Source organism: Canis lupus, chromosome 24 (genome assembly GCF_011100685.1).
Source record: "Canis lupus familiaris isolate Mischka breed German Shepherd chromosome 24, alternate assembly UU_Cfam_GSD_1.0, whole genome shotgun sequence".
Classification (NCBI taxonomy): Eukaryota; Metazoa; Chordata; class Mammalia; order Carnivora; family Canidae; genus Canis; species Canis lupus.
The window spans coordinates 518,958-537,102 of record NC_049245.1 but is presented as its reverse complement, the minus strand read 5'-3'; the positions used below and the strand labels follow the sequence as shown (position 1 = coordinate 537,102).

At 42.8% G+C, this 18,145-nt stretch overlaps 1 protein-coding gene across 1 annotated transcript; it reads left to right on the top strand.

The window, feature by feature from the left end:
• The first annotated feature begins 11,062 nt into the window (after positions 1-11,062).
• Positions 11,063-15,147, top strand: LOC102156375 (probable cystatin-15). Its single transcript, XM_038571350.1, has 3 exons — positions 11,063-11,347; positions 13,912-14,022; positions 14,722-15,147. The coding sequence occupies exons 1-3, from the start codon at positions 11,117-11,119 to the stop codon at positions 14,800-14,802; spliced, it is 423 nt and encodes a 140-aa protein (XP_038427278.1). The 5' UTR covers positions 11,063-11,116; the 3' UTR covers positions 14,803-15,147.
• Positions 15,148-18,145: the final 2,998 nt, after the last annotated feature.

Genomic DNA, 18,145 nt, shown 5'->3' with positions numbered 1-18,145 from the left:
AAAAAAGAGTGAGTGACATAGAATACAAGTTGATGGCAAGGAAGGAAGCTGAGGAAAAAAAGAGAAAAACAATTAAAAGATCATGAGGACAGGTTAAGGGAAATAAATGACAGCCTCAGAAGGAAGAGTCTACATATAATTGGGGTTCCAGAAAAAGCCAAGAGGGACCATTTGAACAAATCATAGGTGAGAACTTCCCTAATTTAGGAAGGGAAATGGGCATTCAGATCCAGAAGATAGAGAGGTCCACTCACAGAATCAATAAAAACCTTTCAACACTAGGACATTTAATAGTGAAACTTACAAATTCCAAAGATAAAGATAAAATCCTTAAAGTAACAAGAGACAAGAGATTCTTAACTTATATGGGGAGAAATATCAGATTAACAGCACACCACTCCACAGAGACCTGGCAGGCCAGAAAGGGCTGGCAGGATATATTCAGGGTCCTAAATGAGAAGAGCATGCAGCCAAGAATACTTTATCCAGCAAGGCTCTCATTCAGAATAGAAGGAGAGATAAAGAGCTTCAAGGATAGGCAGAAAGTGAAAGATTATGTGACCACCAAACCAGCTCTGCAAGAAATATTAAGGGGGGACTCTGTAAAAGAAAAAGGACACCTAAAGAAATAACTCACAAAAACAGGGACTTAATGGGTATTTTGATGATACTAAATTCATATCTTTCAATAATAACTCTGAATGTGAATGGGCTAAATGATCCTATCAAAAGACGCAGGGTTTCAGACTGGATAAAAAAGCAAGACCCATTTATTTGCTGTCAACAAGAGACTCATTTTAGACCTAAGGATACCTCCAGCCTGAAAATAAAAGGTTGGAGAACCATTTACAATTCAAGTGGTTCTCAAAAGAAAACAGGGGTAGCGATCCTCATATCAGATAAATTTGACTTAATACCAAAGACTGTAATAAGAGATGAAGAGGGACACTATATCATACTTAAAGGGTCTATCCAACAAGAAGATCTAACAATCATGAATATTTATGCCCCTAATGCGTAAACTGCCAAGTATATCAATAAATTAATAACCAAAGTAAAGATAATGCAATAATAGTAGGAGACTTCAACATGGCATTTTGTGCAAATGACAGGTCTTCTAAACACAACATCACCAAAGAAACAAAGGCTTTGAATGGTACACTGGACCAGATGGATTTCACAGATATATACAAAACTTTCCCTCTGAACACAACTAAATACACATTCTTCTCAAGCACACAAGGAACTTTCTCCAGAATAGACCACATACTGGGTCACAAATCAAGTCTCAACCGATACCAAAAGATTGGGCTTTATCCATTCATCTTTCTATGGACACCAGGGCTCCTTGCACAGTTTAGCTATTGTGGACATTGCTGCTATAAACAATGGGGTGTTAAACATAGAGCAACCCTATGACCTAGCACTTGCACTACTGGGTATTTACTCCAACGATACAGATGCAGTGAAAAACTGAGACACCTGCACCCCAATGTGATTTTCAGTGCCCTGGAGAAGAGGTGTTTCTTTGCCTCAAATGGGAGACAAAATGTGGAGTTCAGCACCTACCGAGAAAAAGAGCTGTAGCAAATATCCCAGGATTTCAGCTGAGACCATGAATGGCCGCATCCTGCCTGTAAAAGTCAAATGAAAATATACCAACTTTAAGAAGTGCCACTTCAAATCTTTAAAGAACTGAAATGAAAGAACTACCTAGAATTCTATAGCTAGCAAAATGTTTCTTCAAAAATTAAGGTAAAATAGAAACATTCTCATACCATCAAAAAAAGAAAGGAATCTCAAAAAATTTTAAAGATCAAGAAGGTTATGTTTTCTGTTCACAGTAGACAATTGCAATAAAAACTTAATTCGAAAAACTCTAGATGCCAGTAAATTTCGTAGTATATTTCTAAATAAGCCAAGAATTAGAGATGAAACCATATAGGAGATTAGAAAATAGTTTGAATTGAAAGATAATGAGCATATGGCATAGTAAGACTTCTGAGATGCAGCTAAATCTGGGCACAGAGGATAATTTATAGTCTTAAAATTCATATATTAGCCATGCTTGAAGGACATAGAGAGGGAAGGGGGGGTTGGAAATTGGCTGAACCTCTAGGACACAGGCTCCCATGGAAGTATATTTGTTTAGTGAGAAGACACTTTTTGAAGAAAAAAAAAGAACAAATTAACTAAAAGATGTGTTATCAAGACCCAACCAAAAACAAATCCTTAAGAGTTCTTCAGGGGATTGGAAGCAATCCTAGTGAAAAGAATGTTGAAATATTGATGCAGAGCAGAAGGTAAATATGTTGTTTAAAAATCCAATTTATTTAAGACAATTATATTTTTTGATGGGCTTTTATTTATAGAATTTAAACACATGACAACAATAACACACAAGGCAGGCAGGGAGTTAAGAGTAATAATGTTTTAAGGTCTTTCCACCATCCCTGAAATGGTAAAAGTACTAATTTACAATAGATACAAATAACTCAATGATGCTTGTCACAATTGCTAAAGGTACCACTAAAAGAAGAGTAAACTAGGAGTAAATAAAGCCATTGAAGGATGCCTGGGTGACTCAGCAGTTGGGCGCCTGCCTTCGGCTCAGGTCGTGATCCTAAGATCTGGGATCAAGTTCTGCATTGGGCTCCCTGCAAAAAACCTGCTTCTCTCTCTGCCTGTGTCTCTGCCTCTTTCTCTCAGTCTGTGTCTCTCATGAATAAATAAATCTTTTTAAAAATAAAGCCATTGAGAGGAAGAAATGGAATAATAAAAAAAATCTTGAATAGGTGAGAGGTTAGCTTATGTATTTGAGTTTTTCCCAATTTTTTGAGGGATGCTTGTATTGCGATGTATTTCCCTCTTAGGACTGCTTTTGCTGTATCCTAAAGATTTTGAACAGTTCTCTTTTCATTTTCATGAGTTTTCATGAATCTTTTTAATTCTTCTCTAATTTCCTGGTTGACCCACTCATCTTTTAGCAGGATGCTCATTAACCTCCACGTGTTTGAGTTTCTTCCAATTTTCTTGTTGTGATTGAGTTCTGGTTTCAAAGCATTGTAGTCTGAAAATATGCAGGGGACAAGCCCAATCTTTTGGTATTGGTTGAGACCTGATTTGTGACCCAGTATGTGGTCTATTCTGGAGAAAGTTCCAAGTGCGCTTGAGAGGAATGTGTATTCAGTTGCGTTCTGAGGGAAGGTTTTGTATATATCAGTGAAATCCATGTGGTCCAGGCTAAAATTAAAAAATGATGGAACTGGAGGGTATTAGGCTGAGTGAAATAAGTCAATCAGAGAAGAGACAAACATTTTGTGTTCTCATTCATTTGGGGAATATAAATAATAGTGAAAGGGAATATAAGGGAAGGGAGAAGAAATGTGTGGGAAATATCAGAAAGGGAGACAGAACATAAAGACTCCTAACTCTGGGAAACGAACTAGGGGTGGTGGAAGGGGAGGAGGGTGGGGGGTGGGGGTGAATGGGTAATGGGCACTGAGAGGGGCACTTGACGGGATGAGCACTGGGTGTTATTCTGTATGTTGGCAAATTGAACACCAATAAAAAATACATTTATTATAAAATAAAAAATAAATTTATTATAAAAAAAAGAAACAAAAAATATTTTTACTGAGATGTGATCCAAACTGGATAACAGTTAGAAACTGTTAGGGTTAATCAGGTGGAAAAGAGAGTGGGTGACATAGAAGACAAGTTGATGGAAAGGAAGGAAACCAAGGAAAAAAGAGGAAAACAAGAGCCCACAAGGACTTTACTGGATTGCATCTCAGTTAAAAAAAATTTAATTTCAGCTGATTAGATCTCAATTTTTCAGTAAGAGAATCTCTATAGTCCTTTATGCTTTTTTCCCAGAGCCACCAGTAATTTTATAATTGTACTATTGAATTGAATTTCTGACATTGTATTTAAATCCCCATTCAGTAACTTTGTGGCCAAGAGTATTGCTTCTAGTTCTTTATTTTGTGGTGAATTCTTCCTTCTAGTCATTTTGTCCCATGCAGAGTGGCTGTATGAATGAGCTATGTCAAAAATATCAACCATGGGGACACCTGGGTGGCTCAGTGATTAGGTGTCTGCCTTCTGCTCAGAGCGTGATCCTGGGATCTGGGATCGAGTCCCAGTTGGGCTTTCTGCACGGAGCTTACTTCTTCCTCTGCCTGTGTCTCTGCCTCCCTCTCTGTGTCTCTCATGAATAAATAAACATAATCTTTTAAAAAATAAACCAGGACTTAGTTGAGATACACCCTAGATGATTCTGAAGAGGTCAGAGACCAGAAAATAAAAGAAAAATAAGAACAGAACAAAATAAAACAAAAGGACCACTAAAATGAAAAACAAAATTTAAAGCAAAATAGTAAAAATAAAAAACCAAAAACAAAGAAGAAGAAAAAGAAAAGAAAGGAAAGGAAAGGAAAGGAAAGGAAAGGAAAGGAAAGGAAAGAAGAGAAAGAAAAGAAAAGAAAAGAAAAGAAAAGAAAAGAAAAGAAAAGAAAAGAAAAGAAAAGAGTGATGGTGGTGGTGAGGAAGTGGTGGTGGAGGGAGAATATAGTTTCCCTGAGGGAACCTAGAGGGTAATCCTCTTGGTTGAGTGTATTTTGTTCTGCATGTTGAAAGATGCTTAATCCCAAATTTATATAAACCAGCAATACTTATATAAGTCTCAACATCAACCACAAAAATATAAACAAGATAAAAGAAGGGGACAAAATGGGAAGGAAGGGAGAGTATAGTCTCTTCGAATTAACCAACACGGTGTTCCACATGGTTCTGGGTATATTTTTCGGTCGTTTGTTAGAAGGCAGTAATTTCTACCACTGTAAAACAAAATAAGACAGAAAAAAAAAACAAAAAACAAAAACTCATATATTGTCTATCTACCAAAATTAAATTGAATTTGTTGAAAGGAATCCAGAAGTGAAAAATATATCTAAGACATGTAATTGTAGAAATATGAAAATCAAAAAAGAAAAAGCTTAAAAATGAAGAGTTGATAAAATATCATAGTGAAGGTGGGGAAAGAGAAGAAATATTGGAAAGTTTTAACCTGATATAAAAACAAGTTGTATTAAAAACAAAAAAGAAAGAAAATACTCTATCTGGTTCTATATACTATTTTCCCTTTTCCTGGAGCTTTCCAGTGTTGCTTGTTGAGTAAACTTGCTTTCTCCTTGTTCTTCCAGCAGTTCCTCTGGGGGAGGGGTCTGCTGACCTGAGGGTGTCTGTGCTTGGGGCAGATGCCCCGCCCTCTGCCAGGTGCTGGGCTCAGTGTGAGCTGTTTATCCTGTGAAGCCTTTGTTTCCTAGAGGCCCCACCTCTCCCCGGTGCAAGGTGAAAAGAAGAGAGAAAAAAATAGCAGCGGCCAGATTTCCAGCTCTGGAATCTAGCTCCCTGTCTGTAACTAAACATAGTCTCCCTGTACGCACTGGCCTAGATGCTCCTGGGGGCAGGCATGGGTGCGCTGATCTGCACAGGTTGGGGGCGCCCAGTAACAGGAGAGTTCTCACTGTCTTGTGCCCTCCCTGCTTCCACCTGTCCCAGGGGGAATGGAGGATAGTTGGCTTTGTCTCCTTTGTTGCTCTCGGATGCAGGGCCCTGTGCCACTGGACCCTCACTCCCAGGGACTGCCTTTCCTGAAGGGAATGGTGTACAGCCACCTCCGTCTGTTGCCGGGCTCTAGGGTAAAGGGAGCTCGGGAGCCAGTGCACGTAACCAGCTCGCCTCTCCCGAATGCCCCGGAGGAGTGTGGCACTCCAGCCCTTTACTGAGATCAAGACCATGGTTTCAAGTGAGCTTTCCCCTTGGAGCCCCTCCTCTTATAGTGTCTGCAGGAATCTTGAGGCTTCACTGCCCCTCCGGCAATTCTGCACTATTTCCCTGCTAAGCACTTTTCCATCAGGAAAAACTCAGGTGCAGATTTTTAAAGTTCCCGTTAGTCCAGGGCTGGGCTTTTGAAGCTCCGCTTTCTCATGGCTCATCCTGGTTCCCCTCCCCCACTTGATTTTTTTTTTTTTTTTTTACCTTCCTACCTTGTCAGAAGCGGAAACTTTTCTCTCTGTAGTGTTCCAGCTGTTCTCATCATTCATCTCAGGTTGAATTTGTAGGTGTTCAGGATGTTTTTAAAGTTATCTAGGTAAGTTTGTGGGACCAGATGAGTTGAGGACCCCTACTCTTCTGCCATCTTGCCTCCACTCTCAATATTTGATTATTGTTGGGATTTTAGCTAAGCTACTCCATAGTAGCTGCCTTGGTATCTACTTTGTATGGTCAGGAGGCCTCCAGGGTCCTAAAATTGACACTAGCCTCTCATATAAGCACAAGCATGTGTAGCATCTTTTAGAGTCACAAACAGAAGCACCCAATGTGACTTACCCTGCAACCCTGGTGAGCAACAATCTCCTCTTCTTTCCAGGACCTTCCTCTTATGTGCCCTTAGATAAGACCCTCGTGAGGTTTACCAGAATCCTGCTCTTTGGGGTTGAGTTGGCCAATCTGGCTCTATCTCAAGAACCCCAAAGCACTTCACCCAGCAAGCAGATCCTGTGGCCCCTTTAGTTGCTGAGTACTTCCCTCAGGACCTATGAGTGATAGCTTCTCTATTTCAGTTTCCCCCACAGTCCTTTGTTGAACTGAGATTTATCATGCATCACCCTGTGCTCCACTTAAGTGTTATTTTAATAAATTAATAACAATTATATAGAATATTCGTGATGTGATGAGCGGTAGGTATTATACTATATGTTGACAAATTGAACTTAAAAAAAAGAATATTCACCATCAACTATGGAACATATAGAATATTGATCCAAACTGAACATATTCTGATCCATAAAGAATCTCAATGAATTTGAAAGAACTGATATCATATGGAACAAGATCTCTGGCCGTGATGTTTAGATTGAAATTAAGGAGAAAAATGGTTTTTGAGTCAGAAACACACCTTAATATAACACAAGTAATCTCAATTCAGGTTAGGGTTTATGACCAAAGGAAGTGATTAAAACTTACAATGTGAAAGTATACATCGTGCTGCTGAGTTTCAGCTTTTTTTTTTTTGCAAAGATGTTTTTAAATTCTTTTTAAATTTAAAATTAAATTAGTCAACATATAGTACATTAGTTTCAGATGTAGTGTTCAATTATTCATCAGTTGAGTATAACACCTAGTGCTCATCACATCACGTGCCCTCCTTAATACCCATCATTCAGTTACCCCATCCCCCACACACCCACCTCCCCTCCACCAACCCTCAGTTTGTTTTCCAGAGTTAAGAGTCTCTCATGGTTTGTCTTCCTCTGTGATTTTTTCCCATTCAGTTTTCCCTCCATTCCCTTATGGCCCTCTGCACTATTTCTTATATTTACATATGAGTGAAGCCATATGATGATTTTCCTTCTCCAATTGACTTATTTCACTCAGCATAACACTCTCCAGTTCCATCCACGTTGATGTAAGTGGTAAGTATTCATCCTCTCTGATGGCTGAATAATATTCCATTGTATATATACACCATATCTTCTTTATCCATTCATCTATTGAAGGACATCATGGCTCCTTCTACAGTTTGGCTACTGTGAACATTGCTGCTATGGACATTGGGGTGCGGGTGCCCCTTCATTTCACTACATCTGTATCTTTGTGGTAAATTCCCAGTAGTGCAATTGCTGGGTCATAGGGTAGTTCTATTTTTAACTCTTTGAGGAACCTCCATACAGTTTTCCAGAATGGCTGCACCATTTCAAATTCCCACCAGCAGTGCAAGAGTGTTCCCCCTTCTCCACATCCTCTCCAACACCTTTTGTTTCCTGTCTTGTTAATTTTCACCATTCTCACTGGTGCGAGGTGGTATCTCATTGTGGTTTTGATTTGTATTTCCTTGATGGCAAGTGACATGGAATATTTCCTCATGTGCTTGTTGGCCATGCATAGGTTTTCTTTGGAGAAATGTCTGTTCATGTCTTCTGACCATTTCTTGACTGGATTGTTTGTTTTTTGGGGTATTGAGTTTAATAAGTTCTTTACAGGTATTGGATACTAGCCCTTTATCTGGCATGTCACTTGTAAATATCTTCTCCCATTCCATAGGTTTCCTTTTAGTTTTGTGGACTGTTTTCTTTGCTGTGCAGAAGCTCTTTATCTTGATGAAGTCCCAATAGTTCATTTTTGCTTTTGTTTCTTTTGCCTTTAGAGGCATGTCTTGCAAGAAGTTGCTGAGGCTCAGGTCAAAAATATTGCTGCCTGTGTTCTCCTCTAGGATTTTGATGGATTCCTGTTTCACATTTAGTTCTTTCATCCATTTTGAGTTTATCTTTGTGTCTGGTGTAAGAGAATGGTCTAGTTTCATTCTTCTGCATGTGGCTTCTGCATGTGGCTGTCCATCACCATTTGTTGAAGAGACTGTCTTTTTTCCATTGGATATTCTTTCCTGCTTTATTGAAGATTAGTTGACCATAGAGTTGAGGATCTATTTTTGGGTTCTCTCTTCTGTTCCATTTAATCTATGTGTCTGTTTTTGTGCCAGTACCATACTGTCTCGATGACCACAGCTTTGTAGTACAGCTTGAAATCCGACATTGTGATGTCTCCAGATTTGGTTTTCTTTTTGAATATTCCTCTGGCTATTCAAGGTCTTTTCTGGTTGCATACAAATTTTAGGATTATTTGTTCCAGCTCGGTGAAAAATGTTGACGGTTTTTTGACAGGGATTTCATTGAGTGTGTAGATTGCTCTGGGTAGCATAGACACTGTCACGATATTTATTCTCCCAATCCATGAGTATGGAATGTTTTTCTATCTTGTGTCCTTCTAAATTTCTTTCCTTTTCTTAAAAACAGATTTTATTTATTTATTCATGAGAGACAGAGAGAGACAGAGAGAGAGAGAGAGAGAGGCAGAGGGAGAAGCAGACTCCATGCAGAAAGCCCAATGTGGGACTCGATCCCGGGACTCCAGGATCACACCCTAGGCCAAAGGCCAGTACCAAACCGCTGAGCCACTCAGGGATTCCCTCTCAATTTCTTTCCTAAGTGTTCTGTAGTTTTTAGTGTACAGATCCCTTACCTCTTTGGTTGAGTTTATTCCTAGGTATCTTCTTCTGGTTTTTTGATGGAGTTGTAAATGGGATCAATTCCTTAATTTCTCTTTCTTCTGTCTCATTGTTAGTGTATCAAAATGCAATTGATTTGTGTGCATTGATTGTTCTATCCTGCCACGTTGCCAAATTCCTGTATGAGTTCTATCAATTTTAGGGTGAAGTTTTTTGGGTTTTCCAATAGAGTATCATGTCATCTGCAAAGAGTGAGAGTCTGACTTCTTCTTTGCCAATTTGAATGAGTTTCAGCTTTAAGGAAGTGACAGTCCATACAGGCACCAGTAGAGAGTGGTCATGAGGATAACCGATAATCACAGTCTCTGTCAAAAATGGAAGGAAATTATGTTTAAAAAAAGCATAAACAAAGGAAAGAAGAAACAGATTCATAGAGAGAGTCAAGAAATCCAACAGCTGGTTCATTGGCAGGCATCCCAAAATCGGTGACCCCTGACAACACAATCTAGAAGTGAGGCAGTCACAACCCATGTCAGTAGTAAAAAAGAGGCCTTGTTATAGATCCTACAGGTCCTGAAAGATGACAGTGACCACTCTTGTCATCTTGCTGCTGGGAGGGGGGAGGAATAATCAGCCATGTGGGGACCTGAGCTCCTCGGGAGAGGAAACACTCAGGATCAGATGCACTTGTAGACAATTTGTGTAGTCCTCATCATGATTGTTCTTAGAAACCCATGTCACCAGCTATTTACTGATATGTAACAGTGAAGATGGTCACTAGGGTATCTGACATCTGGCCATACTCCCATCTCTTTCTGGGGTAGCCCCGGCCTGTACTTATGGCCTGTCTGAACAGCTGTGGCCCTGGCCCTACACCTTTTCATCAATGTGCAGGTGTCTGTTTATTCCAGGAAGGAATAAGGAAAATCCTTCCTTTTCAGAGTGTCCCCTCATGTACCTGGGCAGCATCATACATTCTTGGTCCACTCACTTCCGTTGCCTCATACAGAGGCTAGGTGGGGACACTCACAGGTACTGTAGTTCCTTCCAAAAAAGCCTAACGCAATGAGATGGCAAAAGCCATGGGATTTCAAAGTGGTAGATCTGGGATGCCTGGGTGTCTCAGCGGTTGAGTGTCTGTCTTTGGCTCAGGGTGTGATCTTGGGGTCCCAGGATCGAGTCCTGCATCAAGCTTCCTGTGTGGATACTTCTTCTCCCTCTGCCTATGTCTCTGTCTCTCTTTCTCTCTCTCTGTCTGTCTCTTAGGAATAAACAAACAAACAAAGAATCTTTAAAAAGACAAAGTGGTAGTGGTGCATGGAAATGCATGTTGGTTAGGGCTGGGAAACACCTTTCTTTCCCAGTCCCTGACCCCTCTCATGCACATGGCTGTCATCCATGCCCATTCTGTCAGAGCCCTGCCCTGGGCTGATACCCACTTTGTCCTGGGCATTTTCTCCACCCACCCTAGGACATTAGAAACTTCTCTCCCCACTGCCAAGCACAGCGAGTCCTCATGACAGGTAGGTCAACAGGTGCCAGTGGTGGTACAAAGGATGATAATGCAGTTCCAATGATGGCTCTTTCCTGTGCCTTCCTGATGCTCCCAGAGTTTGTGGGCTGCAGCCATCGTCATAGGTAGACCTGGTTTTTACCTCAACTCCCCAGGACTCAGGGCCCACTGGTGTTCCTAAGAGTTCCTGTGACTTGGCAGCTGTAGGATACATGGCTGTGAGAACAAGGGAGATGGGTTCAGGACCTCTTTTTGGAGCCTATTAGGGCTGTGCTGGGGTAGGGGGAAGCAGCCCTGGAAACAGAACATATTGCATTGCATGTCCCTGGGTCCAAGGCATGTGGAACAAAGGGGTGGAAATTGTAAATCTTTGCTCTGCCTTCTGTTAGGGATGATAGGAGGGACAAGGCAGGCAGTGAAAGGGAGGAGCTAGACAGAGCATTGGCCAACATCCCAGGGACTCCTTGAGATAGGGCTGTGTGGGATGCAGAGCTTTGGAGGGTGTCCCCGCACCAGCTGTCACCCTGCCACCCATGTGTTGCTGGCCTCCAGGGCTGACACCAGACAGCATGCTCCTGAAGGCATCCCTGCTTCTGGGGCTCATTGTGCTGATGCCTCATGTTTGCAGTCCCAGCTTTGTGGACATTAGTAGGAGATCAAATTACTTCACCCTGTGTGTTGAGTTTGCAGTATTTCATTTCAACCAAGTCTACCCAGATGAGTATGCATATAAGCTGCTGTGGGTGCGGCGAAGCCAGCACAAGGTGAGTAGTGTGTCCTCACTCCATGTGGCTCCATGTTTGCCCTGAGACCACACTTGGGGGTGGGTGGGTCCATGATGTGCAAGAAAGATCAATGGATGTTTTAATTTTGTAAATATTATTTAAAAAGTTATAAGATTTCATTAGAAATGCTTCAAGTTTCTGATTTGTTTCCTTCATGAGCAAGGCTCCTGAATAACAGAGGAGAGATGGAAAGAAGTTGAGCAGAAAGCAAGCATGGAAGGCAGAGATCCAGCTGCATAGTGAGGGAGGGAAGAACAGCCACCAGTGAGGTAGCTGGGACAAGCCAGAGCAGCAGGGACAGATGAGAAATGAGAAGGACTAAGAGAAGGGGTAGCTGGTAAACACAAGCCCAAGAAGGAAAGGCATCACAAAGGCTGATCTGTGATGCTCAGTTAAGCTTCATGAAGCACTGTGGATCCAGGGCTGAGCAGGAGGCAGTAGAGAAGACAGATTGGGACATGTTCTTGTTGGGCTGTGATGCTGGTGAGGACAGGTCGACAGCCCTGGAGTTCATGAGTGGAATAGTGGAAGGCTGGGGAAAAGAGGTAGGTGTGGGGGCCCAGGGACAAGGGGAGGCCGAGAGCCTGGGGTTGGTCAGAGAAGGCATCTCAATGGTGGGTACTCCTGGAAAAACCCAGTCACATGGAGGTTGGGGATGAGAAGGGCAGGCAGCTCCAGAGAGAACCCTGGATGGGAACAAGCAAAGTGTATCTGTGCAGACAACCTGAAGTTCTGTGGATGGGAGTTACAGAAAAGGAGATGCAGAGAGGAAGGAGTGCAGGGGGAGGTGGGGCTGGAGACACCTTTAGGGCCCCAGGTGAAAATCTGAGATGTTATCCTTAGAGATATGAAGATCCATGGAAGGAAGTCATTCAGGGCTCAAAAGCCCATGTCAGGCTGAGACTAGGATGCAGGGGGATAGTATCCTGGTCACTGGGAAGAAGTGGCTGGCTGGCTTCTGCATCTGCTGAAGGTTGATGGGGGTGCACTGGTGTGAGGGTGTACAGACATGGGATGGACCCCTAGTGTTTTCCCAGAACACATGGGTGTGCAGTGACTCTATCAATTGAAAAGACAACATAGCAAGGTTGGAGGAGACATGAACAGATCTGGGCAAGACACATTGCATTTAGGATTCCAGAAACAGCCTATGCAGAAGAAGACTGTGGGGTATAGAGCCTTAAGAGTAGGGAAGAAGTTGGGCCTGATGAAAATGTGGGAGTCCTTAGCCTCTGTTGGGCAAATCTTTCCCACTGTTGTTTATTCTTATCACATTGTACTTTCTTTGAACAGAATACAAACTGCTATCCAGACCTCATTCTGTCCATGCCAAGATTCTGGTCCCTGCATGAACAACCCTGAGCCAGGCAGCATGCCTGGTGGGCCCTGGTAGGGAGGGTCTCACATCTGCACCACACTCTTGAGGACACTGGGTGTGGGCCCTTCCTTGCACAGCACCCCCGGGCTTCCCTCAGTTTCTCCCATTTTCTGACTCTCTGCCTCTTCCTTGAATGGCAGCCAGACCTGGACACCTGGAGGCCACAGGAGCTCCTTGGGCATGGGTAGTATGCCTGTGCTCCCAGCCACCGTGTCCTGGTCCAGTGACCATGCAAGTGAGGCTGGGGGGTGCATGACTCCATGTGCACATGTGTGTTTGAGAGTGTGTTGTTGGTGTGCATTGGGGCATGAGTGGGTATCATGTGTCTGTTTCAGGAATTGAGCCCCAAATGAAGTCAACCTTCTAGATAATTCCAGGTCAGTCCAGTGAGAGACAGGTTCCTCCCTATGGTGATTTCTGGTAACATTTCTATGTTTGAGTTCTTGAGTTTTCAGGCACTTCTATTTAACGAGATGAAATAGTAACTTTTAATAACCTCTGATAGAAGCTTAACAAAGATGTGGAACAGCAACTGCCCTATAAATATCCAAATGAGCTTTAGCAAGAAGAGCCCTTTTGGGTAGTCAGCTCCCACATGAAGAGGCAAGCATTCCCAGCCCCCAAACCCCCCTACACTCCCATCTAGATGTTGCCCTGGAAGGAATGGCCAGCTCCAATGGCTAATCAGTAGATTACCACACCCGTGTTACCCTGCCCTCCAGAGGAAGACTCACTGGCGTGTTCACCTTGTGTCTGGCCAATGCTGCCCAGGCTATGACTGAGAAATCAGTGGTGCCATCAGTGTTGCTGTAGCCTGAGAAGACTCCTTTGGTCCTATGAGCCTCTTACCTCCTTATCTCCTGTGTATTCATGTGTGGATGTGACTAGCAGGTACAGGTCATCAGGAGCAGCGCCACAGGGAAGACCCTACTACATGCTTCAGGTGCATTTAGGAATATCTTTTTTTGAAAAAAAAAATAGAGACTCTTAAGTCTCTATTTATTATAAATCAATTTAAAAATAAGAAAAATAAGAGACATCGTACAAATGTCCTTATTCATTTACATACATACATTCACAGTTGTTGCCTGTTTTCCTTTTGGTTCTCTGTTTTTCTTATTAATGCAAAGTATTTTACTGAAGTTCCTACAATTTTTCTTAACAGAAGTTTACCATGATATATTTAATGGAATTGGAGTTGGGACAAACCATTTGTGCAAAACAGGATGAAGATCTGGACAACTGCCCCTTGCAAGAAGGCCCACGAGAGAAAAAGGTTTGAGAATCTGATGAGCATTCATATAAAGGAGGGTTGATGGGAAGAGGCTTAGGGAAGTTGTCAGGGATGATAATGGGACAGAGAGACAGTCCTGGCTTCTCTCCTTCCAGGTCCCAGGGTTCCCCACTGAGGGAGAATGTCGTTATTCTAGGCCAACAGAGCTGCTCCCAGGAGAGCAGCCAGCTGAGTGCTGTGCTCACAGCTGGCCTGTGTAAGGACCTTCTTGTGTCATTATCTATAAGATGATCTTATCTAGGGGAATTGGACCCTGGGCATGAACCTGAGTCAGGACGATGCCCTCAGTGGGGAATTCTAGCCTGAGGGGCAGCCTCCCTTCCAGATGGGTTTGCAGCAGCTGGACCCTCAGTGGGCAGTCTGCAAGCTCCCTCAGAGCTCATGGGGGCAGGGGCATCCAGGCAGTGTTATGGGTACTGGCAGGACCCCTGGAGGGCAAGCTATGGTCCCACCAGACACCCTCTCAGGAGCCTCTGTACCACATATGTACGTTCAGCAACTCCTGCCTGTCATTCTGGTGGAGGCTTGAGCTCCTCAAATCCTGCCCTAGGCCACTGTTTCTTTTTGCTTTACATCATTTGTAGTTTTTCATGCACCTTGAACTCCTTCTCAGTCCTTCGTGCTAAGTGCTCTCCATGTGTTAAACTGTTCTAATCTCATGATTGCTTTTTTCCTTTTCAGGTGGACTGCACCTTTATTGTGGATGTCAGACCATGGTTTTCCCAGTTCTCCCTCCTGAACAGTACCTGTGTGCAGAAATAGGCAGAGTAGCAGCCCCTGGCTCCTCAGGCAGGAGTTCCTTTCCCTCTAGAGAGCAACAGTCAGTCTATAGTCCCCGGTCTGTTCAGTATCAGGGGAATTAAAGGTATCTCAGAGCACTTTCTGGGTCTCTGTCTGTTTTGCACTATCCCACATCTTTTATATTATATTTTATAAATGCTGCTTCCCCCCATGACAAGGGGTGGAGAATTGACCATCATTATTGCTCTTACCTTGGCTATAGGTGCAGAGTGTTGGGTCAGTCAGAATCCCCATCTCAAGGGAGGCTGCCCTAGTGGTTCTTGCAGGGTCCCCACTGGTTGGTTGATGTATTTATTCATCCATCCCTCCATTCTTTTTTTTGTTAATAATAAATTTATTTTTTATTGGTGTTCAGTTTGCCAACATACAGAATAACACCCAGTGCTCATCCCGTCTTAGTGCCCGTTAGACATTCAGCCCCACCCCCCGCCCTCCTCCCCTTCCACCACCCCTAGTTCGTTTCCCAGAGTTAGGAGTTAGGAGTCTTCATGTTCTGTCTCCCTTTATGATATTTCCTACCCATTTCTTCTCCCTTCCCTTCTATTCCCTTTCACTATTATTTATATTCCCCAAATGAATGAGACCAAAAATGTTTGTCCTTCTCCGATTGACTTATTTCACTCAGCATTCCATCCCTCCATTCTTCCATGTATGCATTCCTTTATTCATCCATCCTCCAATGTCTCCATGCCTCTCATCTATTCCACTCAAAAGGAATGCAGACAATTTTGCTGGGGAATAGCCACCTGCTGCTTCTTTCCTGTTTTTTAAAAATATTTTATTTATTTATTCATGAAAGACACACACACACACACACACACAGAGAGAGAGAGAGAGAGAAGCAGAGACACAGGCAGAGGGAGAAGCAGGGTCCATGCAGGAAGCCCAACATGGGACTCGATCCTGGGTCCCCAGGATCATGCCCTGGGTCGAAGGTGGCGCCAAACCACTAAGCCACTGTGGCTGCCCAGGCTTCTTTCTTCCAACTCTGGAGCCAGGTTCACAATGGGGTGGTCCTTCTAAAGAGGGGTCATATATAGTCACAGGGATTGAAGGTGGGTAAGTAAAGTTGACTAAGGGCTCTGCCCTCTGTGGACACCCACCAGGGCATCTGCACATGAGCCTCTTGACACATGGAGGGTAATCCCAGGGCCTCTGAGGATAGCTCAGAAAATGGTAGCTCCAGTCACCTTGTCCCACCTGCTCCTTGATGATGCCTGTACCCTCTTTCTCAGCCCAGTGTGGCCTTCATGTCTGTCAACACCAATCACTAATCCTGGGATGGGCACTGTGGTGACAGACACCCAGCCTGATAAGCAGCCCTGTCTTCTAGGATACTCATGGGCAGAAGCCCTGGAGGAGCAGAGTGAAGGAGGGTGTGGGGGCACCTGGAAGTGTGACTGGGATAGACACACTGTGGCAATGCCACTTGAAGGAATCTTTCAGCATGGAGGGGCTGAGGCATCTTTCTTCCTTCCTCTTGGTTTCTAAGAATTCTGATTTAGTTGTTCCTAGTGGAAAGTCTATCTGTTTCCTGGACAATCCTTTTTTCATGAAGTGTTCATAAGCAATGATGTAATATGATTTCCCAAGATGACTGGGGCATAACACAAAAATAGTGGCCTGGTTCAGCTTTGGCTTTTTGAACAGTCTGTGTAGTTTTTAAGATCTCCCACACTTTGATAGGGGCATATACAATCTTTCAAGGGTAAGTCTATGTGGTCAGTAGAGCTGACCTATTACCCACCCTGGCTTTAGAGCACTCATGTACTAAGGGGTTGAGTCATTATGTTTGGGCTGTGTGGCTTCATCTTAGGAGGCCTGGTGTTCTGTTCTTTCTCACTCTCTCTGTCATGTCTTATCTCAATCGACATGAAAACCACCTTGGTTTCATTCTACAAATCTAAAAACCAAGCCATACCCCCCTTTCTATTATAGAAGAATCTCTGTGACCTGACATCAAAAGACATAAGGTCCCCAGGTAATTAGCACTGTGGACACAGTTGGGAAATAGTTCTCTAAGGAACTGCAATATTTAGAAATGTGTGAATTGCAGTTAGGGTATTTTGTATGTGACCTATGTCTTTTCTCTGATTCCTGCTCTGATAGAATAGGGAATTAAAAACATGGCCCCATTCATGGAATTGATGTTCACGGGTCATGGTTTATGCAGGAGTCTTTGATAGGGTGGGTAAATGTTGTGCCTGCCACTATTGCTGTTGATGAGCCCACATTAATAGCTCTTGAATGAAACAGCATCATCAAGGTGAGTCAGCCACAGGGGCAACCCGTCCTATGTCATCATGTCCTGGAGAGACCTCTCCAGATCCAGCCCAGTACTCATTGTCCCAAATTAGAAGGGAGCAAAAATATACTTGGAAGTTGCAAATCAAGTACACACATAGAAACATTGACACACATTTCAGAAATTCTTGATTTCTACAAAACCCAGAATGTTTTATAGGACTTCTGGCTTTGAGGAATAGAGCTCCCTGGAATATATTTATGAGACCCCTCCTGAAATAGGGACTTAACCAGAATCTCAACACTGGGGTCTTCAGGGAAGCATCAAAGGGGAAAGGGAGGAGGTAAAAGAGAAAGGGGGGAACTGTACTCCCTGCAAGTAAGGTTGATGTCATAAAATCCAAGTGATGAAATGATCTCTGTTAACCCTCACCACCAGCTTCCTTCTCCATTTCTATATCAGGGCCCTGGCAGCTAGCCTAATTATTCTTTATTGTGCTTTTCTTAAATTGAGCTTACAAGTTGAGTCCAGCTCTTATCACTCATGTTTCCAAATGCAAAGATCCATAGACATTAGCAAAGAAATGAAAGCTTAGGAATATGTGTAACTAGATATTTGTTATACCGTTTCCATGATGCTTTCCAAATATTTTCAAAACAAAATCACATATCATAGAAATTGCTATTGTATATATGATTTCCTGTGCTGTCTTGTGAGGACACATTTTCAGTCCAGCAATATCATCAGTGAATCAAAACCAACACATCAATGTCCTAAAGCATTGCATTCATTGAACTGAGCCCCTCATTTCTATCTTCAACTGCCCCAGTCTCAGGTGCCATCCTTTAGCATCTGCCCCAATGTATTCCCAAAATGCCCAATATGCTGTGTATAACCTCTCCTTCTTCTCCAGTCTCCTTTCAAATCTACTCTTTAGATGATGACATCTGTTATCTGTAAAGTGATCTATATTTTACATAGATCTATCTCATGGCTTACATACTATGTGTCGCTATCAGATCAAGGTAAAATATTCTCAAAGTCACGCAAAATCTTGAT

Coding starts and splice junctions, on each gene's coding strand:
- LOC102156375 (XM_038571350.1), top strand. CDS start 11,117: ATGTGTTGCTGGCCTCCAGGGCTGACACCAGACAGCATGCTCCTGAAG. Junction 11,348..13,911: donor TGCGGCGAAGCCAGCACAAG/GTGAGTAGTGTG, acceptor TTTTCTTAACAG/AAGTTTACCATGATATATTT. Junction 14,023..14,721: donor AAGGCCCACGAGAGAAAAAG/GTTTGAGAATCT, acceptor TTTCCTTTTCAG/GTGGACTGCACCTTTATTGT.